Here is a 27,071-nt window from a genome sequence, read left to right as displayed (position 1 = left end):
GGCTATCAATATTTTCATTGTTCATCAGCTGGATAAAATCATTTCTCTGTGCTGTTATCGCTATAGCTGTGGTGTGAACTCTGCTATTCTTTAATATGAGGGATTCTTAGAACTATGACTTTATATTTATAGTTATCGTCCTAAATATGCACAGGCTTTTAGACTTTTAAAGTCTCTGGTGTGGGTTTGAATGCGTTTACATTTCAGTTTAAATGAATATGTCTGGTTTACTTCAAGTGAAGGTCAATCGACAGCACTTGAGGCATAATGTTGATTACATCACTTAAAAAAAGCTAAAATCTTAAAGTAAGGCACTTGCAATGAAAGTGAATGGGGCCAATCAGTAAACATTAGAAGAATACTCACTGTTTCAAAAGTACAAACAATATGAGTGTTAACATAATTTTATTGTGAAGAAATGTTTTTCTGTGTTAAGTTATAACCAATTTTACAACTTTGTTACCATGATAGCGTAACACCTAAAACCTTAAAGCAACACTAAGATTTTTTTACCCTAAAATAATGTTTCCAAAATCGTTTCAGTGGTTCATCAAGTTGTAACAGGGTGAAAGGCACTTACGCCTCTGCTTTGCCATCCTATATCTGTTATAACCACGCTATGTAAGATTGCCAGATCGGGTCGAGTTTCTTAGTTCTAATGAGACATAAGAAAACTACAAATTTGAGTTGCTTTACGTCAAGTGTGACAATAGTCATTATTTAGTTTTTCTTTGTTTCTGATGTTGCAATACATCATATTTTCATGAAATCATGTAACATACTCTACCTTTTCTGTGGACATCATTCATTCCAAAGCCGGTGCTGGATAAAGCGGTAGGCTAAATCATTCACGACAGCGGTAAGGGACAATTCCGCTTCCAACCTGTAGGGCGACCGCAGAGGAAAAGTTACTTGGTGTTGCTTTAAAATTGTCTTAAAAATTACAAGAACAACTTTATAGCTCGGATAAAATAAGTTTTAAAAGAATTAGGGGACATTCACACGACATATTTTTGCGATTAAAAACATGAGATGAGTCCGTGGTCGTGGAACAGAAGAAAAATACAAGGTGATGCATTTTTAAGCATTTGAACTTCTTTTAACTTGAGTGCCATGCACGAGAAGCAGCAAAAGATGCCAGCGCAACAGTCAAACGCGTCCGTCTAGTAGGCCTACGTTTTAAAAAACAATGGAAAAGCAGCGCAGTGGACTTCAAAAAGGTTTTCTGTGTAATGGCCTGTAGGTGCTTTCATAAATTATAACCTTCACAGTTCTACTTTTAAATTCTCCAAAAACTGGTCTGCATTTACTACCATTGTAAGTGTCTCGCCATAACCTTCATCTCTGTGGTATCAACATTTTGCTACAAATACTGTTGACTGGGCTTAACTTCAATTGAACTCAGAATAATAGCCTACTTTTAAGTATCAGATGAAGGGTTATTTTCTGAATTGGAAGTGATATGGCTACCGGGGTCTGCTAGGTCTCATGGCCTTGCAAATCCACCCCTTTATTTTTCTCATTTGGTGGAGAGTATATGTTTTCATGGTGATATATACAGTACTCAAGCAGTTTGATATTCAAGGAGACTCATGAATGATGTAACAGGAGATGCTTGTCTTAGGCCCGGGTGGATGTGGCGGCAGGAGTATATGGGATATAAATGGAAATGTGAACTTTTACATCAGCATAAATTTACATTAAAGCCATATGATTGGATAACATAGCACTGAATAATTTCCTCTATGATGGCTATCAAATCTTTATTAATCAGTTCGATAGTGTGCGAGTTTTACTGAGATTAATATCAAATGCATTAGAAGCCCGGCGGCTCATTTCTTTTATTATTTTGTATTAGTAGACAGTAAGATGGATGTGTAGCACAGGTGAACAGGCACACTGGCTGCTCTGCAGGCCTTGACTTATATGCCACTGCTCTGCTGCCTTAAATAATGTAATAATCGAACATTATAATGTCTCATTTAGTTACCTTAACTTGCCCGAGCACATTATCCAATGAGCTGTATTTTATACGACGTAATGTTGTTTAGAAGGTTCACAAGAGACTTTATTGTATGTTACTCTCGGCTCTTATGTCTCATCCTCTCTTTTGGTGCTTTTCGCTTTTTTTCTTTTGCACGGTATCACAGGATGCTTTCTTATTCTCTTTTATTTTTTACGCTCTTTTTCACCTTCTCTCTTTTTCTCTCTCTCTTTCTCCCTCCCTCTCTTTTTCTCTGTCGTCTGTTCCCTTAGCGACCGTTTCCAAGGCACCCACTCCCAGTGGCTAGGGGAGGGGAATTGTGATGTCATGCATGCATAACTATACACACCTGAATTCTCCTGTTTTTAATCTTTCTGCTGGACTCTTTTCCTTTTCTTTTTCCACGCTTTAGTATTTCAGACCCAGATGGCTCTTCTATTGTTGTATATATAGTCTCTATTTATAAATTCAATACACAAACTGTGAAATTTTAGTTATTTGACCAAGTATTTGTTTGTGCTATATACATGTTAATAAGTATTTACTCTGGTACATTACAATGCACCCAGACTCTGTGTCCTTGCTGAATCCATTGAGATCTGATTCATATTAAACAGGCCTTTATCAGTGCGGGTGCTTGTGTGTGTGTGTGCTCATTCGCTTAACCTTGACTCATCTTAGGCTGTAAGGTTTGTCCCCATGATGCAATCTAATCGTATGTCTAAGTAACCTTTAAATTATTTCTGGAAAAAATACTTTTCTTTAATTAGTATGAAAATAGATATGCTGTATTTTGAATTGACTACAAGTAAACGCCTGATTCTGGCAATCACAAAAGCTGTAAGTGGCTGATTTTAGTGGGATAGTTCAGCCAAAAAAGAAAATTCATCATTTTGTCACCCTCAAGTTGCTGAGCTTCATTCTTCTGCTGAACACAAAATATATTTTGAAGAACATCAGTAACCAAAAAGTTTACTTCCCATTCACTTCCATAGTATTATTATTTAGTTGTTGTTTTTTTTCAATGGGGTCCATCAACTGTTTGGTTATCAACATTCTTTAAAATGTCTTCTGTTGTGTTCAGCAGAAGACAGAAATTCATACAGGTTTGGAACAACTTGAGGGCGAGTAAACGATGAAAGAATTTTATTTTTTGGGTGAACTATTCCTTTAACTCACTCCTGTGTTGACATCGCTCCACCACCCCACCTTCCACTTTTATTTTCTGTTAGTTATCTTTCTATTATTAATTATCTTTTGGTCGGCACCCAACAATACCATTAAACAAGAATATGTGTTTCAGTCAAAGTACATTAATGTACAGCTAAAATTGTTTACAGCTACTGCCTATAGAACAAGGATAAATAGTTCAGAAAAAATAGCACCTATTTAGATTGCAAAATAACTTTTCATAAATATAAGTATATTTATAATTAATTACAATAATGATTGATATCTCTATAATAAATAATAAAAGTTTAAAATGTGATATGGATGTTATGTGTTGTTTGTTGTTGTCTAATGATTCTGAATTTATTATCAAAGAGTAGAAATAAAACAATTAAGAATTGTTTCTGCGTACTGATTATCTGGCACGTAAATATAATAATAATCTGTGTCAGTATTAGTATTAGTTAAATTTTCTTTTTTTAATCAGTAACTATGTAAAACAAACTGATTATTGCTCTTCTTGCATATTTTTTCTGTATTATTTGTTTTTTAAAATGCATTAACATGTTCATATTTGAATGGTCTTACCTGAAAAGGATCTCATTCTTTAAAACTTTGCTTTTAAAACTCCAGCAAAGGTGCACTAATACATGCTTTTTGGACAATGTTATCACTAAGCAACAAATGAGTCGGAGGATGTCATGAATGTTGTGTTGTTTCTGGAGTTAGCTGATGAGGGTAACGGTTACTAGGCAACGGTCAGCACAGTCCGTAGATATGCATTCAACTCCTAATGGGAGCGGAAAAGGGGAGTGTGTGTGTGTGTTGGGGGTCAAGTTTGTCTGAAAGGGGATTAATATTTTGAGAAGGGGCAAGCAGTGGCTCTGTCTGCACGGCTTGTGTCTACACAGTTCATTTGATGTTACTCCTCTTTGAAGCTTTTGTTCCGGTGTTTCACTCATTTCCGAGGAAGAGAAGTGGCCTTGGCTACAAAGTGCTCAACATTCAAACTCAACTCACAAATTCAGTCTGTATAAGTTGCAAACAAGTTAATGATTATCATGCACCAGTATTTTTTATTTTGTGTGGGCAACAGTGGCATCCCTGACCCAAAATAATATGACCAAAGACAAAATAATTTATTGATTCTTTAAACAAGTTAATTTTGTAACTGTAAAATGTGTTCGGCCCAATGGTAATTTTTGTTTAATGTATAAGGGCGTAATGTCAGGTTAATCAGTACTGCGTCTGAACATGACAGCCAAATTTAGACATTTGAATGCATGTGCTGGACGCTTATAATGAGTATGATGTCAATAAGAATTTGTAAACATTAATACAGATCTTTTTTATTTCATGCACCATCATTTTATTAGCTACCTCGCACATGTTCTCGTTTTCACACTTGATTTTGTCCCTATCTCGTTCCCACCCTATTGACCCTCTTACCCCAAACAATTCTCTCTCTCTCTCTCTCTATTGATCGACATATAGTGAGCTCTGTTCTTCACTGTGCTGCCTCCCTTTAATCAATACAGATAATTGTCTGCTCTCTCTCTTTGCCAAATACTCTCTCTCTCTCTTTCTCTCTCTATCAATGAACCCCCTAACCACCCTAAGTCTGGGATTCCCCCTGTCTTAATGACCAAAGGTAACCTATTCTCTCTCTCTTTCCATCGATTGGCGTGGGAGCGATTGACTCACGTGTAAACATGGTCCCTGATTGTGCTGCGTTGAAGTCTCTTCTTCAACTATTCCCATGTGGTGGTTATAGAGACAGACTTTTCAGTGTTTGTCAGTCTAAAAACATGTTATCAGAGATTCATTTTACGAAGGTCACACCATACTGATACTTTATGACTACAAAAGAATATTAAAGATTTGCATTTATATTTATAAAGTTTTAAACTTCAGTAGTCATTTTGATCATGCTGTTGCAAATAAACACTTTTTGTGGATAGAATAGTATGATCGAAAAGTATTGATAAGAACAAAATCAGGTTGCATGTCAGATTTGAATGTTCATTTCCCACATGAGCATATATTTTGATTTAACGTTGTTTTGTTTTAATCGTATTTTTTAATATTATATCACTTTTGTTGATAGTGTTATTATTCTGGAGATTGGGATCTTGACATGTTGCAGGCCAGATTTGAGTCTGCATTTCCCACATGATCACCTAGGCTCAAAGTTGAGGAGTCACTTTGATCATGCTGTTGCAAATACTAAATTTTCAATATTATTATTTATTCATTTAATTTAGATTTTACACACACACACACATACACAATTATGTTACTTTGTATTGGATAGATGCAGAAGAGATGAGAGGAAAGATTTGGGAGACTGGGACCAGGACTTATTGCCAGCCAGATTCAAATCTCCATTTTCCACATGAACGACGAGGCTCAATTTCTGGAATATGTGCACTAGACCACTGTATCTTTTAACTCACTCTATAAGGACAGAGATGTGCAGATATAACTTTAAATTCCCCAAGGTCAAAGTTTAGTCTCTGCAGGTCAAGCTTTTTCAGCAAGTTAATAGAGAATTAATATTTATAGTGTACTATGTGTGATTTGGGATTGCCATGGAGGTACCAGAAAGCATTTTCTTCATGATGGCATTGTGGTTTTGTTTGGTCGAGGTGTGAGAAAGAGAGCAAGGAGGGGTGAATGGGAAGGTGAGATTCGTGTCTTGCCAAACTCTGATTCAAAATGAGGCATTCTGTGAAGAGGGAGATTACAGGTGATATAGGCCTCATTCCAGAGTGTGACATCCCACTGGGATCTGAATGCATAGACATAGTAGAAAGGTATTGGTGTTTGACACAATTCACAGGATCAGTGTACAGTCTTTGTTGTGTTTTCACGGTTTATGTGAACTATATAGTGCTGGACTTACACATGAAAACACTGATTTCAACCAACATGTTTTCATGTGTTATTAAGAATATAAGAGATGTGGAATAACAGTGAGCTGAAAGAGGGATAAGAGAAATGTAGCACTTCACATGTATTCGTAGGCCATTGAAATATTGATATATTTTCTTTGCTTTGTGTCTCTGTTGCCTCTTTCTTTATCAGATTACGTCTCCTCTCGCTTTCTCTCCCTCTTTCCCAGTCAAGCCTCAAGGATAGAAACCTTGAATTAGAATTTCAGAGGCAAAGAAAGAGAAGAAAAAAAGGGGGGTAGGGTGGGGTTGTGCTCTTAGGGAGCGGTCGTTGAGAAAGTGCCTCTAATGGGCGTCTGTGCGCTCCCCCCTGCCTAGGGCCCCGATCGATACCGACTCAGAGCAATAAAGCTTTCCCCTGTCATCTCCACAGAATACAAAGCAGTATGGAGAGGGAGAGAGAGAGAGAGAGATAGGTGAAAAGCTGTTCCGCTAGCCAGACCGATTTCCTACACCCCCCCCCCCCCCAAAGCCCATCTACCCCCATCTAACAACAGTAGAGCCCCTACCCCCTCTCGTTCCCTCTCTCCATCTCATAGTCCAGCTCTCCTTTCCCCAAATGTAGCACGGGTCCCCTGTGCCGGCTCTGACTAGGTTTTGATATCTCCCTGCGCTCGGGAGGAGAGAAATAAATAATGGCAGATGAAACTCTTATTTTAGTTATTATCACAAACACAGAGACAAGGACAGATAGAGAGAGACGTCCGAGTGGGGCATAAAAGGGAAATTAAACAATAAAAAAGGGAGCTGGAAATGTATGGATCGACAAAAAGAGAGAGAGTGATGTAGTTTAGGAAGTGAAATGGGATGAGAAGAGAACGAAAGGGGAATGAAGTGATACAAAAAGGAGGGGGGTGGAAAGCGAAGGAGAAGGGGATTATGGGAGAGAGAAAGATGGATGCTGTGATAAAGATAGAAGATGAGTGGGAATATTAATGAGTTGATGAGTAAGGTACATGAGTAATGTCAATGACAGACATGAGAATGTGTGAAGGGGATAAAACTGCACAGGGGAAATGTGAAAGACAGGTTAAAGGTCAAATTATTCCTGAAATTCTAAACCAATCACGTTTAATCAGCGCTACAACACTGAAACTGTCGGGAAAGACGGAGATAGTTTCTCAAACAGGGATATTCAAAACTTGGAACAATTATGAGAGCACTAGAAAAGCCTGAGATGAGCTTGGCGAGCACTAAATTCAACTTTTTACAATGAAAAATCGAATAAAAAAAGAATCTAGGTATGCCAGTCAGCCTCACTAGTTGACCACCGTGACCCGTCCTTCATGTCAAAGCAAACGGTTCCTCTGGAAAGTGACAGTGTGGGTGTGAACGTGTGTGTGCTTGTCCTCCATCACCGTGCGGTTGTGCTTTTTCTGTGTGACAGCTCTGGAGTTGCTCCGTCATTACGCTGCTGTCAACCTAATAACATCTCTTCCTCATCTCTCAAAAACAACACTTTCTGTGTGAATGTGCGTCTCATCTCTTTTGTTGTGCCCTCACCCCCCTTCCTCCCCAATTCAATCCCTCATTTCTTCATTCTTTTATTGGAAAAAGATGGGGTGAATCCTTCATCTCTCTTGCAATGCTCTTCTGTTATTATACTGGAGTAAAGGGCTAGGCGGGATAGCTAAAAAATATTATAGTGGTAATTTTCAGGATTTTGACGGTTTTTTATATATATATATATATATATATACATACGTATCTCAAAATGTATGTATTTGCTCTGAAATCGTTGTTTATGGTTCAGAGGACCCATAGTTTAACCAAAACATCACTGTAGTCTTAGATGAAAAATATTGAATGCAAAAAAAGGTCAAATAAAGTAAAAAGTTCAAATAATGAATGTTTTCCAAACTGTGTTTGATTAAATAATTTTTGTATAAAAATAAATATCTAATTATCTTCATTTCTATGCACAGTATAGCAACATTAACAAATATAACAATACAGTGCTATTTGACTAATGAATATTTAATAAATTAATAAAAAAGAAACTAATTAATACTAAACAAATAACTCAAATGCATATTATTTGAATTTTACTGAATTTAAGGGAAAACTAAAATTATAAAAATAAAACAATAAATTTTCAATGAAGAATCAATTCATTGAAATGGAAAGTTTAAACTGATTCACAGAAATGAATCAAACTCAACAAGGTTTTGTAACTTTAATTTATATATATATATATATACTGTAAAAATATTGTTGGTTTAACTTAAAAAAGTAAGTAACCTGGTTGACTTAAAAAGTTGATTGAACTGGAAAAAGTGAGTTAATACAATGAAGGAGATTCATTTAATCATCAGAAACTCAAAATAATAAGTTATCTCAACTAAATAAATTATTTAAGCTGATTTGACGAAAGAAAATATGTTGTGATAACAAATCTTGAAAATATTTTTTTTACAGTGTACACTGTACATATTACATTGTGAAAGTAAAATCGTTGTATAGATATTGTGAATATTTGATCAACTGTAACTGTAACTGTGAAGGTTGCTTGATTCAATATTGGAGCAATAAATAGTTTCCGTTTGAACGGCCATTTGTAGAGACCAAGAGCAAGGGATTGGTGGCACTTTTTTCTGCTAACACACATTTCCTTCTACTTTCTAGTCTTATCTTCCAAGTTTTTCATTTATTTTCTCATCTCTCTTCATCTCCCCCATGTCCTTTCCTTTCCCTGTGAGATTTTACTATCAATTCTCCCACTGTGCATTTCTTTTTCAAGTGGCCTGACTCTCTCCTACATCCACGTTCTTTCCTGTTCTGCCGTATGAATTCCTCTTAGCTCCCCTTATTTCCCCCTCTACCTCTGCACAGTAATAATGCTACTGATAGAAAGAGGCCCAAGTGTGTGTGTGTGTGTGAGTGTGAGTCTGCGATTATTGTCGTGTCGGGAGTCAGAGGAATCGATCGATGCAGAAATATGGGGGTCTGTGTCAAAAACAATAACCACCTTTTCCCCTGACACTCTCACAGAGCTGCATTCACACACAGATATAAGCCTACATATTAAACATGCACACATTCATTCCGGGAAAACGATCCTCAGCCCTCACTCACATTACAGGAAAAGTGCTCAATTTCAGATAGGAAAACTTATCAGCTCAAGAGCGGCTCTCCGTTTACCATTTCACTGTCTGTCATGCAGGGGTAAAAACATACACATAAGCACAGACAAACACACACACACACACACACACACACACAAGAGACCTTTCACTGCTGTTGCCTGGCAACGTGGGCCAGTGACCAATCACAGTGCAGAGCAGTGTCCAGTGATGTCACAGCGTCTGCTGACCAGCAGGGGAGAAAGACAGAAAGAGGGAAAGAAAGAGCAAATGTCTGGAAACAATTTAAAGAGAGCATTTTTATCATTACATTACGGGACACGCTGATAGTTTAACAGCTGGAGGAGCGAGTGGGAAGTGGAGGGAATGGACATTTGTGTTTATGGAGGCGGAGAGGTGGACGTATCAGCCTGGAATGGTGGACGGAAAGAAAGCGTCTCTGTAACTTTATCAGCATTAAAGACTGAGACACATTTCTGTTGGAGTGAACGCGATTGCATCTACAGCACGGAGAGTTTGCTGTGTGAAATAGTTAGTATCTAATCGCTCACACACATACGCACGCATGCGACTCTTGGCTGTGACAGCTGTGAGATTGATGGCTCTCTTGAGGCCTGGAGCTTGCACTCTTACACAGACAGCTGATCAGATAAACATGGAGGGAAGGAGAGCGAGGGGAACGGATGAAGAATCATATAGCTTTTAAAAATCAAAAGCTAGCGGCATGTTTGCTGGTGGACCATGAGATGTTCCTGTTTGTTTCACACATGCATCAGGCCGCAAGTCATCACATTAACTAAAACTGATGTCAGTAGGAGGAGTGACGTTTCCACGTAAGCCATGTTGACGAGGGGCCGGCCAAATGGCCTGAGACCCCCGTGACATATGCAGACCATAGGCTGTTTGAAAATGGTGTGACCTCGGGGTCATGAACTTTAACCCCACCAGCCGCACTGCGTTCGCACAGGCTCTCGATGACCGTGAACCTGACTCTGATCTCTTTGAGTGAAACTGCAAATCATAAGCTACCATCTGTATTCGTTTGTGACGTGCAAGAAAATATATCTATATTTATATAGAGAGCAGTGTGAGTATAACCAAAAAACTGTTTTTAGGCCTGTATAGGTATGAACTTTATAAGGTTACAGCTGTCTTTTGTTCAATTTGTATTTGAGTGTGTGTCTGTATAGATTAATGAGAAACTCTTCACAACATTCATAATGAAGTGGGGCAATGCCGCCTCTTAGTGTTGAACACACAGTACTGCAGTCTCTCATATCACCTCATATGTCCTGGACTTGGACTTGGACTTGGACTTTGCCTCGACTGTAAACAATTTCAGCAGACTGTTTCTTAAATTCACAGAAAGAACGAGTCATCACATCTTGTTCTTTTTAACTGTTTTATGTTTAATAACTTTCAGTATTACATATATGTTTAAATAGTGATGAATCTTTTGGCATAAATGTAAATGTTCGGATGTAATGCGAAACACTCTAAAATGTAGGGTTTAAACAATATTTACCAAATTTATAATATCATATTTTGATATACTTCCACTTCATACATCTCAAAATGTATGTATTTGCTCTGAAATCGTTGTTTATGGTTCAGAGGACCCATAGTTTCAACACTGTAATTAGATGAAAAATATTGAATGCAAAAAAAGGTCAAATAAAGTAAAAATTTTAAATAATGAATGTTTTCCAAACTGTTTTTGATTAAATATTTTTTTTTAATATGCAAGTATAAAAATAAATATCTAATTACTTTTCTATGCACAGTATAGCAACAATATATAACAAATATAACAATGCAGCGCTATTTCACTAATGAATATTTAATAAATTAATAAAAAAGAAACTAATACTAAACAAATAACTCAAATAAATATTAAGGAAAACTAAAATTATACAAAGGAATCAATACATTTTCAATTGTTCTTTTTAACTGTTTTATGTTTAATAAACTTTCAGCATTTAAATATATGTTTCATAGTGATGAATCTTTTGGCATAAATGTAAATGTTCAGATGTAATGCGAAACACTCTAAAATGTAGGGTTTAAACAATGTTTACTAAATATTCAATATCAAATTGTGTATATGTACATGCTAAAATCTTCCTTTCATGGAAGTCCAAAGCATTTTCTTTAAATATTGTATTATGATTTTTTTTGTATTAATATTATATATTTATTTAATGTTCAAATTAGTGTGATTAAATAGTCTTATATTCTTTTCAATTTCAGAAAATGCAAATACTTGCAAAAAAACTAAATGAACACATACATGACCAGTAAAAATCCTTTTTGTTTAAAATTCTCATGTTTAAATTAATTTTCTAGACTAATTTAAATTAAGAGATTTTAATTGGCCCAAATAGTGAAAAGTATCTTTAACACTTCAAAAAAGCATTCCAGGATACCTCTATTTGTGTTATTTCATAGCATGTAATAACTTTCCTAATTTTCTCAAATGTGAAAATAACCACATAAATGAAATAAAAAAATAATGATGTGTCGACGCTGTTCTCTGATGCAGGACATGTATTTAGGACAGTTATTTAGGCCAGTCACTGAACAGTACAGGTTGTGATCCATCCCTGCTTCCTGCTTCAGTTTTATAGCACAAATGGTTTACATGCTTGTTTTGCTTTCTCTGCTTTGTTTTGGGGTGATTCATACCCCAGTGTGGACGTGTGAGGTTGGAAAAAAAGTCGTGTGAGCATTCTGTATTTTCTGATGGAGGCTTGTGTTGTGACAGATGTGTTGATATAGCTACAGTAGAAATACGTAGTAGTGACACGGGTGTGCGAGAGAGGCCGAGAGAGCCACCGCAAGGACTCGTGAGCGACTCTTTCCAGCAACCCCAGCACTTTCCAGCGGCACAACTCTCCCCCTCTTTTCACCTCTATCTCTTAACATCTGCTTATTTTTCATCTCTCACTCCTCACTGCCAGCTTCCCACTCTCAACCTCATTCATCCTCTCTCAGTTCACCTGACCCCACTCCTCAGCCCACCGATCGACAGCGCTTCACTTCCTCCTTCGTTCGCTCAGCATCCTGCTCGCCTTCCTCAGGCTTTTATCCTCCAAAAGCGACCGTCACCCAAATTCGCCCGATGAAACGACGACCTGTAACACACTTACGAGTTTAAAAATGCATTGTATTGTAAGTGCAAATGTGGCATGTCTGCTCTGACCTGCCCTGTTCTTGCTCTCTCGGGGTCAGGAAGTGGGCAAGGAGGGGGCGGAGGTGTGGGTGGGTACAGCGTTAGAGAGGAGGTGACGGAGGGAGGAGAGAAGGAGGAGTGGAGAGTTGTTATCAGTTTGTTCCTCCTCCTCGGCCGTCAAAGAGAAGCGGAGAGAGTGAGACAGAGAGCGAGCGTGTGCATGTGTGAGAGAGGAAGAGGACCTCACTGAACGAGTGCACACATATTCATCAACATGACAAAGACCGGTCCTGTTGCATCCATGGATTATTCCCATATGTGGTTGCCAGGTATGTTGTCTAGAGCATCTCTGCGGTTGCCAGGTTGGTCTCTTCTGAGTTTTATTGATGGATTCGTTAGAAACGCAGGGACGTTTCTGGTCATCAGACCAAGAAGGTCAGCATGTAGAAACTGAAAGGAAGTGCTATGCAAAGTTACACAAAGTCTGAAATTCCAGAATGTATATGTCTTGAATCTTGAATTTCAGAGTGTGTTTTTTCTAGAAATAGAGGAGTTTATGTTACAGTGCTTTGCGAATGGATTCAGATGCATTATCTGCGATTATTTTATTTCAAAGCACTGAAAATTATTTTGTATAAATTGCTTAATTGAATATTTTTAGTTTTATTTAATTTTAATTATAATTAACAATGTATTAAATTGTATCATAAATGTGATTGTGAAACATTTGGTATGCATGTTTGAGTGTTAAATTACTTTTTGGAGCCGTTGTGAATCCCTTTTTCTATATGTTCCCAGACTTCAGGGTTTTCGGGTAGTCAGATTTTTTTTTTTTTTTTTTTAAATTTGAATTTTCCTGCTGAAAGTGCAGTTCAGAGGACAGAATAATATTTTTGTGCTGTATTTTTCTGTTTTTGTGCCATTTATTTTTTCAATTTTCTTAAATTTGCACAACAAATATAACGTTTAGCTTTTTGGCAGACCCAAGGTTTTCTTATACGTATTTTTTGTTGGAGTAATGACATAGCTAATGAACTCTGTGGCTTTTCTTGCAAGTCTCTTGTTGCCACAATGAGGTTTAGGGGGCATTTTTATACTATACAATCTAATGCTCTCATTGTAGCATTTGCAATTTAGTAAAATGAGAACTGGTCAATGATCTGACTTTTACTAAGTACTGTTCCTCTAATTTCTGAAATGCAGTCTTCAGAATAATTACACTTCTCTACATTCATTTCAACAGCACAATTGATAATATTGTTCATAAAAATATTTTAATACCAGATATACAAAAAAAAATCTGAAAATCTGACAGCTCTAGCTTTTAAGTGCTTTACATCAACTCAAATTTGTGGTATTATGTGCATAAAATCTTCAGGTTATACCATGTATTTTTTCTTATTTAATTTTTTGCTGATCCATCAGGAAAATTGGCACTTTCCAGTACTGTAGAGTTGATGAAATCATATTTGTTGACTGGAAGTGCGAGGGAACCTCCGGGAAACCCAGTGTGAAGTTCTTCATGGGGTTTCCCTTCTTCCTCAGATCCCAAACCGACACTTGACTTATTTGCTCACAGTACAGAAACTCTTTCCTTTAATATTGAAGGGACTGGTATACTAGTGGACCACTATGAGTACAATGTACTCTGTTAGTATAGTGTGTGTAAAACATAGTATAAGTGTGTGTGCCGTTAGTATGCTTCTTTGAGGCTTGTTGTCTTCACTTTAGAAGTGTCTAGCAGGTTGGCCAGCTTGAAACCAGTATCATGTTCCTAAAGAAATCTTGCATTCTCATTACTGATTATCTGACCTTTCAAACTGACCAGAAATCAGCAGTCAGAAGACGTACTGGAAAATTTGTAGCTAAATGCTTACAGTAATGGAGATTTGAGATTGCCCCGATTATTGCCACAAGACAGCTCTTCTTCTTTGCATGTGGCATCTTCGTCTTTAAGTATAGTTGAAAATCATGTAAAACACTATTAGCTTGGAAAAAATTTCCATATGTGCAAGCAGTGTAAGCATATTTATTTTAGTTTTATAAAAAAAAAATAGAGATCTTTGTAATACAGAAGTTATCAAATGGAGAAGTTTGGAAAATAGTAAGAAATAGATCTGTGTGTGTCAGCTACTGTATATAGACTATATGATAGCGGCACTTACATTTGTGTGTGTGTGTGTGTGTGTGTGTGTGAGAGAGAGAGGGTATTAATAGCTGGCCCGACAGTAAGGGTTTGGTTTAACACATTGTGTTAGGCCCAGCCTGAGGGGAAACAGAGAGGGAAGTGAGACATTAACACCAAAACCATCAGGCACTCGTTCAACTTTATTTACTTTATGAATGATGAACTGCACATTCACTTCATATACGACTATATTTGAATTCTAGACCAATAAAAACTGTTGTGGTGAATGTAAATCAAATAAGCTATCATAGACTGCAAGGTGTCAAATAGGTTTGTGATGCACTCTAAAAAATGCTGGGTTGTTTTAACCCAATTTTGGGTCAAATATGGACAAACCCGAAATGTTGGGTTAAAAATGTAATGTAAAAATTTAACCCAACGGCTGGGTTAGTCCATATTTGACCCAAAGTTGGGTTAAAACAACCCAGCATTTTTTAGAGTGTGATTCACTAAAATTAATCCATGATTTAAACAATTAATTTGAGCTTTTTGCTTTAAATGAATAACACTCTAAAAAATGCTAGGTTATTTTAACCCAATCATGGGTCAAATATGGACAAACCCAGTTGTTGGGTTAAATTTATAAATTGGATTTAATAATCCAACAATTCTCCATATTTGACCCAAAATTGGGTTAAAACAACCCAGCATTTTTTTAGAGTGAATACATGCCTCTCTGAAGACCTCTAAAGACCATTTATTTTTATCATTCATATGAACTATGAAACTCAATCTTACTAAATAGTCAGAACTTGTGTGAGGCAATCTGAAAATATTCTCAAACTTTTACCCTGAGCTATCCGAGCACCATTTTACCAACAGGCCGTTCGGTGGAAACCCTGAACCCTACGGCCCGCTCCCTGACGGCCTCAAGTGGGGCTTTCCTTCCTTTTTACTTCCTTTCACCAACCACTGTGTCTGGACCACGGATTTGATCGTCTGAGGAAGTCGGCAATTCATCAGCTTTTTGGTGGCTTTTACCCGAGTGACACAACTGATACAAGTGAAATTGGTTTCCTTGTAACTTTCTCTGGGATTATTACAAAAAAAATAATAATAAAAAAAAAAATAATAATAATAATGGAAAGTTGTACTGCCCCCTGGAGGAGCCAGACATTAATTATCAGTATCTGAAAAAGGCCTCATTGATTCATGTAGTTGGCAGGAATTAAATATTGATGAAAGGAACTCTGAAAGAGTGAGAAATGAAGGATGAAATGTGAGTGTTGAGATAAAGAGGCTCAGACGAGATAGTGGTATATGCAGGTGGGTGATATTATTAGTCAGTCGTTGGCTTTATTTGCATTTTTCACAAAAGGGAAGTGAGTGTTTCTGTGTGTGAGTGAGCATGTGTGTGTGTTTTTATGCACATCTATTTGAGAGACAAAAATTTCTTTTGCTTATACCTCTGATGCCGCTTAGCTCCTTTGAACAATGTGTATTGTAAAAAATGCCATACAAATAAACTGAATTGGCTTGAATGCATCAGAAACACACGCACATGTTCAGTTGTGTGTTCTGACTTGGAATATATGTATTTGAATCTACCTGCTTCAATGTAGACTAGAACTTCATAAAACCCTTTTAAAAATGTAATTAATATTCTTATAAGATATATTTCAAACACGTTAACTTTGTACACTGCGTTTCTCTCCGCTGAGTGTCTGGGACAGTCCCATTGGCTCGGTTACAGTTAAATTTGAAGTGACACGTCTGTGGCGATGTATTAATAGTTGTTTGTTGGATTAATCACGGATTAATCACGTCTCCACTTGTTGGAGAATGAAGGAATCTAAACCTGACTCTATCAACAAAAAATGTTTTATTGCAAATATAACACTTGTGTTGGTTAAACTTCCATTTATCATCCTCAAAACATCACCACTCTTGTGTTAAACAGAAATTCATCAGCTCATGACTAATTCTATACCGCTCTGTCTTTTTTTTGTTTTTTTTTTCAGATATCAGAATGTCAAAGCCAGTAGAGGTTGAGAATCCAGCGGCAGACTCTCCGATGGAGAGCACAGGTATGGAGCTTCATTATATTTCTGTATGTCTGAAACAGGGCTCAACAAAAACGTTTTGTCCGCTCAGATATTTACTTGCCCTGATAACATTTTCAAAAATAAGTATTTTATATTTGCAGCATATTTTAATGTTAACAATATAAATAAATTTTTTTTCAACAAGATAAATAAATAAATTAAATGTTTTAACATTATATTGAATCAAAATTATACATGTTTGTTGCCAAGTCTTCTATGTAAAAATAACTACATTTAACAAACCAACTAACTAAAACTTACATTTACCAAATTAACTAATACATTGACTTCTCTTATTGTATTTCTCTTATTTTTTACTCAGATTCAGAAAGAAATGGCTCAGATTCAAATAATCAGGTAAGTGACTGGTACCGTTGTTATCTTTTATCTGAATACAGCATTAAAAAAATGAATCATATTTTCAATGTGTTTCCCTCCAACAGGTTCAGCTGATGAAAATCAACCCTTTCTCCCTTTCACCCACACTGAGTAGCGGCAACAAAGTGAGTAAATGTGTGTAAATGTATCTGAGTGTTTTATGTGAGTCTGCACAGATCGGCACATTTTCTTGTTTAGTGGGTTATGGCCAATTTAAAACCGCTTCTGAAGGCAATTTGATTAAAAGTTAGGGTAAACCTTTATTTTGACGGTCCCTGTTGACACTTCTGTTGACTATAAGTAACGCTGCATGTGTTACATGTCAACTAACTCTCATTAGAGCATTAGTAGACTGTTTGCTCAATATCCGCTAAAACTTTATTTTGATGCTCCCCAAGAGACATTCTACTGACTATAAGTAACTTTGCAAATACAGAATAAGTCAAACTTATTCTAACCCTACTAGTCAACTAATAGTCTACCAACACTCTAGTGAGAGTTACTGGACATGTAGGACATGCAACGTTACTTATAGTCAACAGAAGTGTCAAAATAAAGTGAAAGCAAAGTTTTTTGTTGTTGTTTTTTTCACAGTTTACAGGTTTTCCACCTCTTTTTATTATTTCATTATCCTCCCTTTGTCACCCTCATTTAAATAAGCCCACTCCCCGTGTCTCTTTTAACCCATGAATTCATCATGAACATTTCTCTGTCTCTGTCTCAGGCTAAGGTGGAGGATTGTGGTGAGATGTCTCCCACTGCACCCGCTCAGACGGCCCTTTCCCACACACAGCTGATGCTAACGGGTGGCCAGCTCGCAGGGGTGAGACAAACACACACTTACTTCTGACATGTGCTTCTCATGTGTGTCTGTGTGGGTTCCTGCGTGAGCTTGCTTGCCTTGCTTACCCTTCTTTCATCCACTTTTCTAACTCTTATTTTCACCACATTTTCCTTCTCTCTCTTCCTCTCTCTCTCTAGTTGACTGCACTTTTGCCTGCACAGCAACAGCTGCTCTTACAGCAGGCGCAGCTCCTCGCTGCAGCTGTGCAGCAGTCACATGCGGCCCACGCAGCCAATCAACAGCAGGCCAATCAGCAGGCAGCTCAGCCGCAGTCACATGGCCAATCGCAGAGCACACAAGAACAAACCGCCTCCTCCGTCCCGCCTCCTCCTCACCAGCTCCCTCTTTCTCAGCCAATCCAGCTCACTGCCCAGGTACAGCCAATCAGTGCTGAGCAGCACCTGAAGCGATACAAGGGACAAATTCACTCAACAGTGCTTATTCTCAGTGAATTCCCTCCTCAGATCAGAGTGAAACTATCATGTTCTCTCAGCATCTGTTTCTTTTCTCTCTTTCAGGACATTCAGCAGTTGTTACAGCTGCAGCAGTTAGTCCTCGTTCCAGGACACACTCTGCCTTCACAGTTTCTTTTACCACAAACGCAGCAAGGGCAGCAAGGTAGCTCATTTACTATGTGTACACTCATGCGGTGCCCTAAATAAGTTTCCTATGTCAGGTCATTTGTCCCTCTTCACTTAAAGGGATCCTCCACTTTTTTTTGGAAATAGGCTCATTTTACAACTCCCCCAGAGTTACCATTTTCGAATCAATTCAGCCGATTTCCTGATATGTAGAAGAATATCAGTAACCAGAAAGTTTCTGGTCTCATTGACTTCCATAGTAGGAAAAAAATATACTATGGCAGTCAATGAGACCAGAAACTGTCTGGTTACTGATATTCCTCTATCAGAAAATCGGCTGAATGGATTCGAAAACGGTAAAACACAACTGTTTAACTCTGGGGGAGTTGTAAAATGAGCCTATTTCTAAAAAAAACGTGGAGTATCCCTTTTAAAGCTAGACTTGTTGCATGTCAGGTGTCATGATCCAGTGGTTTAAAACAAAAATTATTTTAATGAATTAGTACTTTTATTATTATCACTTTATTTTATATTTCTTCAAGGCATCTTGATTGGATTAAAAAAAACTGTGGTTGTCAATCAGATTTAATTTATGGGTAATTAATATAATCATATGGTTGTGTGTGTTTCAGGGCTGCTATCAACACCAAATCTAATTCCACTACCTCAGCAAAACCAAGGAAGCCTGCTGGCCGGTCCACCAAGACTTAGTCTTCAAGCACAGGTACATCATCTAATGAAAGACCCACATATTTGGGAGGTTAACATATGTCAGAGGGCACATAAACAACTTCCAATGGGTATTTGCAAAGATATTTCAAGTTGTTACAAACCTGTATGAATTTCTTCTACATGTATAGGTAACAAACAGTTGACGATAACCATTGACTTCCATAGTATAGAACAAAATTTTAGTGCTTTTATTGACCCTTTACAAATATTATTGTTGTCAACGGAATAAAATAACTGATAAAGTAACTGTAAAAGATTTGTCATTATTTTTCAGTTCCTTTTTAAACAAGAAAAACACAATGATGTCTGTAAACTTTGTAAATTTGTGTGGATTACAGTTGTAGTAAAATAAGCAGTATGGCTCAAAAATTTGGGGACAGTAAGAGTTTAAAGATAATAATAATAAATTTTTTAAACTATTTTTATTAAGCCAGGATGCATTAACTGTTCAAAACTGATAGTAAAGACTTTTACTTTTAAATCACAGCTCTACAAACATATTAAGCATACTTATTAATAGGTTACCTATATATTACCTTGAATTTGGAAGGATCATGTGACTCTGAAGACTGGGGTAATGATGCTGAAATTTCAGCTTAATAAATAACATTTTAAAGTATATTAAAATAGTTATTTATATCGCACTAATATTTCACAATATTACTGTTTTTACTGTATTTTTGATCAAATAAATGCAGCCTTAGTCAGGGTAAAGGATGTCTTTCAGAAACCTTCTTACCCACCCCGTACAAATAACAGTATCTTACCAAACCCAAACCTTTGAACGGTGGTCTATGTGCACAATACTATATTCTGTGCTATTCTCTCATCTTGATGTTTGTCTTGTTTGTGGCAGAGAGAAAAGGTTGCAGAGAGCAGCGCGAACACAGTGACGCAAGTGACCTCTCACCCTGAGGAGCCCAGTGACCTGGAGGAACTGGAGCAATTTGCCCGCACTTTCAAGCAGAGAAGGATCAAATTGGGCTTCACACAGGTACACGCACACACACACGCACAGAATATTTGTATAGAGCCCATTCTCATCCTTTGGCGTCATGACGCCAAATGACATTTTGTCGAAATACTACGCACATGGCACCCTTTAGCGAGTGGCAAAAAGACTGAGCGGCTGTATTTGTTCTCAGCATGAATGCCGCGAAAAACAAACACAACACATATAAAGTGGGATAGAGTTTTGCGATTGACTGTACAACTAGATTTGACAAAAAATCAGAGGTATATATTTTTACAGACTGCTATAGAAAGAGGAGCAAATGGATCGCTGCAATTCACAGAAACAACTGGACTCCAGTCAGCGAAAGGTGGATTTGGCGTTATCATTTTGTGCCAATATGCTGAATTTAGGTGTAAAACCATACCCATATATTTTGTATTGTTATATATATTAACAACTGATCAATTAAATATTTATCATTGCATATTCAGCATTATTGGATGTTTTTTAATAAACACTGACCAAAAAAAAAAAAACTAAAAAGTTATATATAGAATGATATATATATATATATATATATATATATATATATATATATATATATATATATAGGCTATATATAACACTGATATAAGTGGTCACCCGGATTCAGACCTACCTATATTGTATTTATATAAAGCGTTCACAGGCAAATTTGCTTTATGTTTAGGTCTGTATTGCTTTTATTTCCCCGGTGTCGAAATCAGGCAAACATAAATGTCAGGCAACACGATTCCTGGCTGCATGTCAATATCCATGGATCACTGGATCTTTAGTAAGTTGTAAGGAACACTATTGAGTGCAACATTTAGTTTAAATTGATAAAATTGTTCGTTTTAGTCACATTTTCGCAGTTTCCCCAATTAAATCCAGTCACGCAGCAGATCTTTTGCCACTCAGTCAGGCTGAGGGGTGTTGTTCCGGCGGGAAAGGGACTTCAATCCATTCACTCTATTTCCTTGTAAAGTAAGGTTTGGTCTCTGTTTCCCTCTACAGGGTGATGTGGGAATGGCCATGGGGAAACTCTATGGGAATGATTTCAGTCAGACGACCATCTCTCGATTTGAGGCTCTCAATCTCAGCTTTAAGAACATGTGCAAACTCAAACCTCTGCTGGAGAAGTGGCTGAATGACGCAGGTAACCATCGCAAAGAGCTCCATCAGATTTAACAGCTATCAATCTAATTCTACACAAGTTTCTATCAGTCTTGAACGCATGTCCTGTACGATACAATAATACCACATATTAAGTGGCATTTTGGCTACTTTATAATTTAAACATAGAATGTAAAAATAGACTGTCAACCACAAAATGTTTTATATAACATTTTGTAAAGTTTCAAATTTGTTTCGTTACTGGTTTACTCAGAAACAATGTCGATGGACTGCACCTTGCCGAGTCCCAGTGCTCTCTCCTCTCCCTCGCTGGGGTTTGAGGGCCTGCCTGGCCGCCGCAGGAAGAAACGCACCAGCATTGAGACCAACGTCCGCATCGCTCTGGAACGCAGCTTCATCACGGTTAGAACACGTAATTACAAAACCATTGCACAACATAAGCTACCGTTCAAAAGTATTTTTTTTTTTTTTTTTTAAAGAGGTCTTGTATGCAGTGGAAAATATAATAATTATTTATCTAAAATGTAATTTATTCCTGTGATGGCAAAGCTGAATTTTTAGCAGCCATTACTCGAGTCTTCAGTGTCACATGATCCTTCAGAAATCTTTTTTTAGAATTAATTTCTAAAACGTATATATTTATATTTAGAAAAAAACACTGACCCCAAACTTCTTAAACGGTAGTGTATAACCAAATAAACATTCATATACCTCTGAATCAGTTGTGTTTTCTGCATTCAGAACCAGAAGCCTACCTCAGAGGAGATCCTGCTCATCTCAGAGAAGCTCAGCATGGAGAAGGAGGTGATCCGCGTCTGGTTCTGCAACCGCCGACAGAAAGAGAAACGTATTAACCCCTCCAGTGCCACCCCTCCCTTGCCCAGCCAACCCCAGCCCACCTCGCACAAACCCCCCTGCTACAGCCCGCACATGGTACGACCTGGCTTGCTCCCTTGGCTCATACCTCCATCTCAAATGACCCTGTGCCACAACACTCTACTAGTTTCTCCTGCATGAGCAGTCGATAATAATCATTCCCATAATGGCACATACACCATCCATTCCTGAATGTGATTTCACCCGCCCTGCATTGCTTTGCGTTTTAATGTGGAATAATCGTAATCCAATCCTTCATACCCAATTTATGCAACTAGTTCACTGTCATTGTTGTAATACTATCGGAGGATTGAACCTCTGTTACTTACACATGTTTTTTTTTTTTTTTTTTTTTTTTGGAGGAATATTGCATGTATTCACTAACTTTGAAAGTGTAGTTGAAGTTTTGTATAACTGAGTGAGTAGCATCTACAAACGGAGCACAGACCTTCCAGTGTTTGACACCGGCCTCTCTCCCTTTCCTCTTTTTCACCCATCAATACTCTTTGTCCATCATGTTTCCCTTTTGACCTGTGACATCATATACACATCTTCCTTACAGATGTCCAGTCAGGGACTATCCCAGACAGTGAGCAGTCTCAGCACAGCAGGTACAGTGCATAAGTGGACACTTGCTGATCAGAGACAAATATAATTGTTTAGTATATATATGATGGATGCTCCATCTGTTATTATTTCCTTCTGTCAGTGACCACCATGTCATCAGTTTGCCCTTTGACCTCAAGTGGACCCACCTTAAGCTCCGCCTCTTCACCTGTAACCCCGCCGTCACGTGGGGATGCCAGCCCCGCCCCTCCAACTCACAGTACGCTAAGTTTGAACACAGGGTGAGTTGATTTCTCTCTCATGCACACACACACACACACACACACACACACACCCATGCTCTTCCTCGTCACATTTTACTCCCTCTGGCTCAGCAAATTTAGGTACCTGCAGTGTTTGTGTGTGTGCAAATGTATTTTTGTGTGTGGTTTTGTTATCCGCAGTTCATGGCATAAAAAGAATGGTGACGTTTCTAACTACATCACTGACTTTGCTGCAAGTTTGAGGTGATTGCAACCAGCAGAGTCTGTGTTATTACAAACACACACACATACACACATAAAATATTATACATATACACATATAAAATAAAATATTTATAAAATAAACACACATAGGTAAATTGGCTTTGTTTTTGATATTGACTATTTAGGACAACATACACACAGTGAGAACCACTGTTGTCTGTTGTCTCAATATCACGATTTTAGCAATTAATTGCAGTGAAATTATTTTTCTTTATTTACAAAGTTAAATATTAGATATCACGATATTAAATTCTTTATTTTAATTATAATTAATGTTATATAATTCTTTATAATTAATGATATTATCATATATATCTATATATATATATATATATAAACTACTGTTAAAAACTACTCTGGGGTTGCCAAGATTTAAAAAAATATATTAAAAACAGTTATCGTATATATTTTATTCAGTATTCTTTGATATATATAATGTTCAATAGAACAGCATTTATTTGATAGAATATACATTTTGTAACAGTGTAAAAATAGTATAGAAATTTAAAAAATCTTTACTTTCACTTTTGATCATTTGCTTAATAGAGGCATTCATTTCTTTTTTTTTTTTTAAATGACTGACCACAAACTTATTAATAGTAGTGTTTATATAGGCCTTGCCTTGTTATAAAGTAAACACACCTTTATTTAAATAGTTATCGATTAAATAAATTACATAAAAAAATATTTATAATAAATCATGTATTTGTTTTAATATTTCAAAAAATGATAATGTATATATATTGTTTTATTTATTGTAGTATCCAGACAGTACGCTAAGTGCTACAATGTTTTGCATATTTGTTTAGAGATTTTGCATATTTGTTCAAAAGATCAGCCCATTCTCACCCCCAAGGCGTCACTTAACTGACGCCTTGGGAAGCATTTGGACATGCTTCAATATCTGACGCTTTGGCGCCCTTTAGCGTTAGTAAGATGACGCCCTAGGATCGCGTGTACCCTACCCCCACCCCACACCTAAACCTAACCGCGTCCTCTAACTGACGCTTTCCTTTAGCGTCAGTTAGATGACGCCGTAGGATCGCGTCATGTAAGTGACGCTAAAGGGCGCCTGAAACGTCAAATATTGAAGCATGGTCAAAGGTGACGCCTTGGGGTGAGAATGCGTTGAAAAGATTTAGTAAAATCCCACTACATCTTAGTGTAAGTGTTGTTACGGACTGATGCGTCACTGAGTTCTGCTGGTATACGTGACCTGCATTGTATTACAAGAAAAGCAATGTTTATTCTGCAAAGATTTGTCTTCTTGCTCTGTTTTTCCAGCTCTTAACTATGCTTCGAAATGTTTTCTCTTTTTCCCTTCATTCCTTTCTGTTTTCCATTTCTTTCTGTGTGTTTTGTGGGATGGTTATTTGTTTGTGTGACTCAGGAATACGATGAGGAGCATTAACACAGGAATGAACCAAGCTCTTCTTGGCAGCAACCCACTTGCTACTATTCAAGGTTTGTGCGAAAGGGAGGGTGAGAGAGACTGACGACTTTACCACCTCATATCAGTCATCATGTGTTACTTTGTCCTCTCTGTTTGAGTGTTTGTTTAAGTCTTACCACTCCTATTCTTCTTTGCTCACATTGTTCACGCACTAGTGCATCCTGTTTCTCGTGTCACATATTGTTGTTGTTGATGTTTGAGGGTAACACTGCGTCTCTTCCACAGCCCTAGCAGCCAGTGGTGGTCAGCTGCCCATTTCCAGTCTTGAAGGCAGCAGCAAGGTGTTAATTGGTGGTTCTGGGGCCCAAGGAGCAGGTCTTACCTCTTCCCTCTTCCTCAACCACTCCTCTTTGTTGCCCATGGCAACAGGCCCCGGCATGGGATTGGGCGGTTCAGCTGTTGGCAAAACCTCATTTCCCGTCGCAGGCGGCATGAGTCCCTCCCCTTGCTCGAGCCCCATCTCTTCCTGCTCTTCCGGTGAATTGCTGCACAGCCCGCACTCGATCGGAGGGGCTAAAATTGAGTGATGTTGCCCAAGTCCAATCACAAACAGAGGAGAAGAGGGAAATGAAACCTTACCTGTCAACCAAAGCATCTCTTGATCCCCTCGCTCCCTTTCGTTTCCTCTCGTTCATACTCTCTTTCTTCCGCTCTCCCACTCTACTGATGCCAAAAATACACAAGAGTAGAAGAGGGGAGAGATGGAGAAACAGAGTTGAAGGAGGAAGGAAGAAGAGAAGAGGGAAAATGAAACCAAAAAAAAAACACCATGAGGCTTAGCGGGACACAGCCAAATACGTAAATTAAAGGAGAAGAAAAAACTATGTGAGTAGTGTAGTGAGACAAGAGGACAAAAAGAGATCCTTGAGCACCAAAAACAACAAAAAGTACAAACTTTACTGTGTTGTAGAACAACTCTTTGAAAAAAAATGAGTAATAGTGAATACCAAAAAGTATAAAAGGAACTTTGAGAGACTCGCTATGACAAAGAAATACAAGCATACCAAAATCTCAAATACCAAAAACAAACACCAAAAAATACGGATGGAAAAGCTTTATCCAAAGGACCTGTAAATAGCCAACCGTCCAGGACCAGACCCAGTGACAACAATCCAGCCATCTCTGAGCTCATCATCTCATTTTCCATGCAATCATATCGTTTTCTTTCAGTTTCTATGATTCAATGTTTCAACATAAAATATGAGCAAGTCGAGCTCAAACGTTCTTGTGTTTCTCTGGTTCTTCCTCGTTCTAGTCTATTTTTGTTCTCAGAAGTAGCAGATTTTCCATTTGTCTTTATTCAGTACATCAAAGTTTTATTATCATCATGATTACGTCTTAACGAGCGTATAGAGAGAATTGGGTGTTTGGTCTTTGATGTTCATCCTAATAGCACCACATTGCTTGATACACTTGTTTGTCCAATGACATGAATGTCGTAAAGTGTTATAAAAGTGAGACCAAGCTCCTCTCTCTATAGCTTTCACTGCTCTAAGTGTAAATACTCTCATTTCTCTCTTAATAATTAAGTGCTTGCATGCTTCCCTCACTCACTTTGTCCCTTTTCAATACCAAAGCGATTCATTCATACATGATCCGTTCACCGTTCACATGATGCAGAAAGAGATCGGGGACCCAAACTTTGACAAGGCCGCTCTGGTAAGACAGCATGTCGTGGGATCTGTCGCATGTGAAAGGGCTCCTTTCCTCTCTGCTTCTTCTACAAAGCAAAAACTTGTGAAACTTCACAGCCAGCCAAACTTCCCAGAAAGGAAAAACAAAAATAAACCAAGCCAAAAACGAATCGAGGCGCAAAACGAGTCACTGTACAGAAAAAAAAAAACAGCATCCCTTCATGCATCTCTGGACCGAGGTCACCCAGAACCGGGTAGCAAGGGATCTGGCTCCACCTTCTGTCATTCAAAGTCTTTCTGGTCCTGGGTGGCGGGATCTTTGATGACCTCACTGGACTCATCTGAAGATGAAGATGTTTCGGGTTCATTTGGGGGTTGGGAGGGTTGTTTCTTTCGTTCCGTCTGTCTGTTTTGTGGGGCTCTTCTCAGCTGTGTATGTAGATTTGTGTGCTTTCATTTGGGAAAAAGGAATTCACGTATTTGCGGAAATCCCTTACTTGTTCCTATCTAGTTGTGTTAGAGACTCTAATCAGGTGGTTGAAACAATACTGTGAAATCAGTTCAACAGACAAGAAACCAGGATAAACATGCTCAAGTACATCCAAAGAACCAAAGTCAAGTATAAACAAGCTTTAAAGAGAACCAAATATCCCATACCCAACTATTCACATGCTCTCATCCACCTTACCGTTGTATTTATTTCGTGCCGAAATCTGTAGTCGGTGAGCGCTGCAGGTTCAATGAGGGATAGATACATGAACTCCGTTCTCTAC

The 27,071-nt window shown here is 37.8% G+C and overlaps 1 protein-coding gene across 7 annotated transcripts in view; it reads left to right on the top strand.

Moving 5' to 3' along the window:
* Nucleotides 1-25,888, top strand: part of pou2f2b (POU class 2 homeobox 2b) — a 37,280-nt gene extending 11,392 nt beyond the window's left edge. The window contains exons 1-17 of one of the 7 annotated variants that reach the window (XM_039679598.2): nucleotides 12,533-12,692; nucleotides 16,513-16,578; nucleotides 16,919-16,953; nucleotides 17,040-17,099; nucleotides 17,699-17,797; nucleotides 17,956-18,192; nucleotides 18,337-18,436; nucleotides 19,032-19,123; nucleotides 19,988-20,125; nucleotides 21,122-21,263; nucleotides 21,495-21,643; nucleotides 21,983-22,174; nucleotides 22,680-22,728; nucleotides 22,827-22,965; nucleotides 23,128-23,190; nucleotides 24,602-24,675; nucleotides 24,890-25,888. In XM_039679598.2, coding sequence (XP_039535532.2) covers nucleotides 12,638-12,692; nucleotides 16,513-16,578; nucleotides 16,919-16,953; nucleotides 17,040-17,099; nucleotides 17,699-17,797; nucleotides 17,956-18,192; nucleotides 18,337-18,436; nucleotides 19,032-19,123; nucleotides 19,988-20,125; nucleotides 21,122-21,263; nucleotides 21,495-21,643; nucleotides 21,983-22,174; nucleotides 22,680-22,728; nucleotides 22,827-22,965; nucleotides 23,128-23,190; nucleotides 24,602-24,675; nucleotides 24,890-25,191 — 1,992 coding nt within the window. In that variant the 5' untranslated portion in view covers nucleotides 12,533-12,637 and the 3' untranslated portion in view covers nucleotides 25,192-25,888. Of the gene's footprint in view, nucleotides 1-12,532; nucleotides 12,693-16,512; nucleotides 16,579-16,918; nucleotides 16,954-17,039; nucleotides 17,100-17,698; nucleotides 17,798-17,955; nucleotides 18,193-18,336; nucleotides 18,437-19,031; nucleotides 19,124-19,987; nucleotides 20,126-21,121; nucleotides 21,264-21,494; nucleotides 21,644-21,982; nucleotides 22,175-22,679; nucleotides 22,729-22,826; nucleotides 22,966-23,127; nucleotides 23,191-24,601; nucleotides 24,676-24,889 lie in introns of those variants that run through there. The other 6 variants (XM_039679597.2, XM_039679601.2, XM_039679599.2 and 3 more) reach the window with 6 other exon arrangements.
* Nucleotides 25,889-27,071: the final 1,183 nt, after the last annotated feature.

Source organism: Pimephales promelas, chromosome 12 (genome assembly GCF_988280905.1).
Source record: "Pimephales promelas chromosome 12, fPimPro1.hap1.1, whole genome shotgun sequence".
Classification (NCBI taxonomy): Eukaryota; Metazoa; Chordata; class Actinopteri; order Cypriniformes; family Leuciscidae; genus Pimephales; species Pimephales promelas.
The sequence above is the reverse complement of the archived record's forward strand: the minus strand, read 5'-3'. Positions and strand labels throughout refer to the sequence as shown.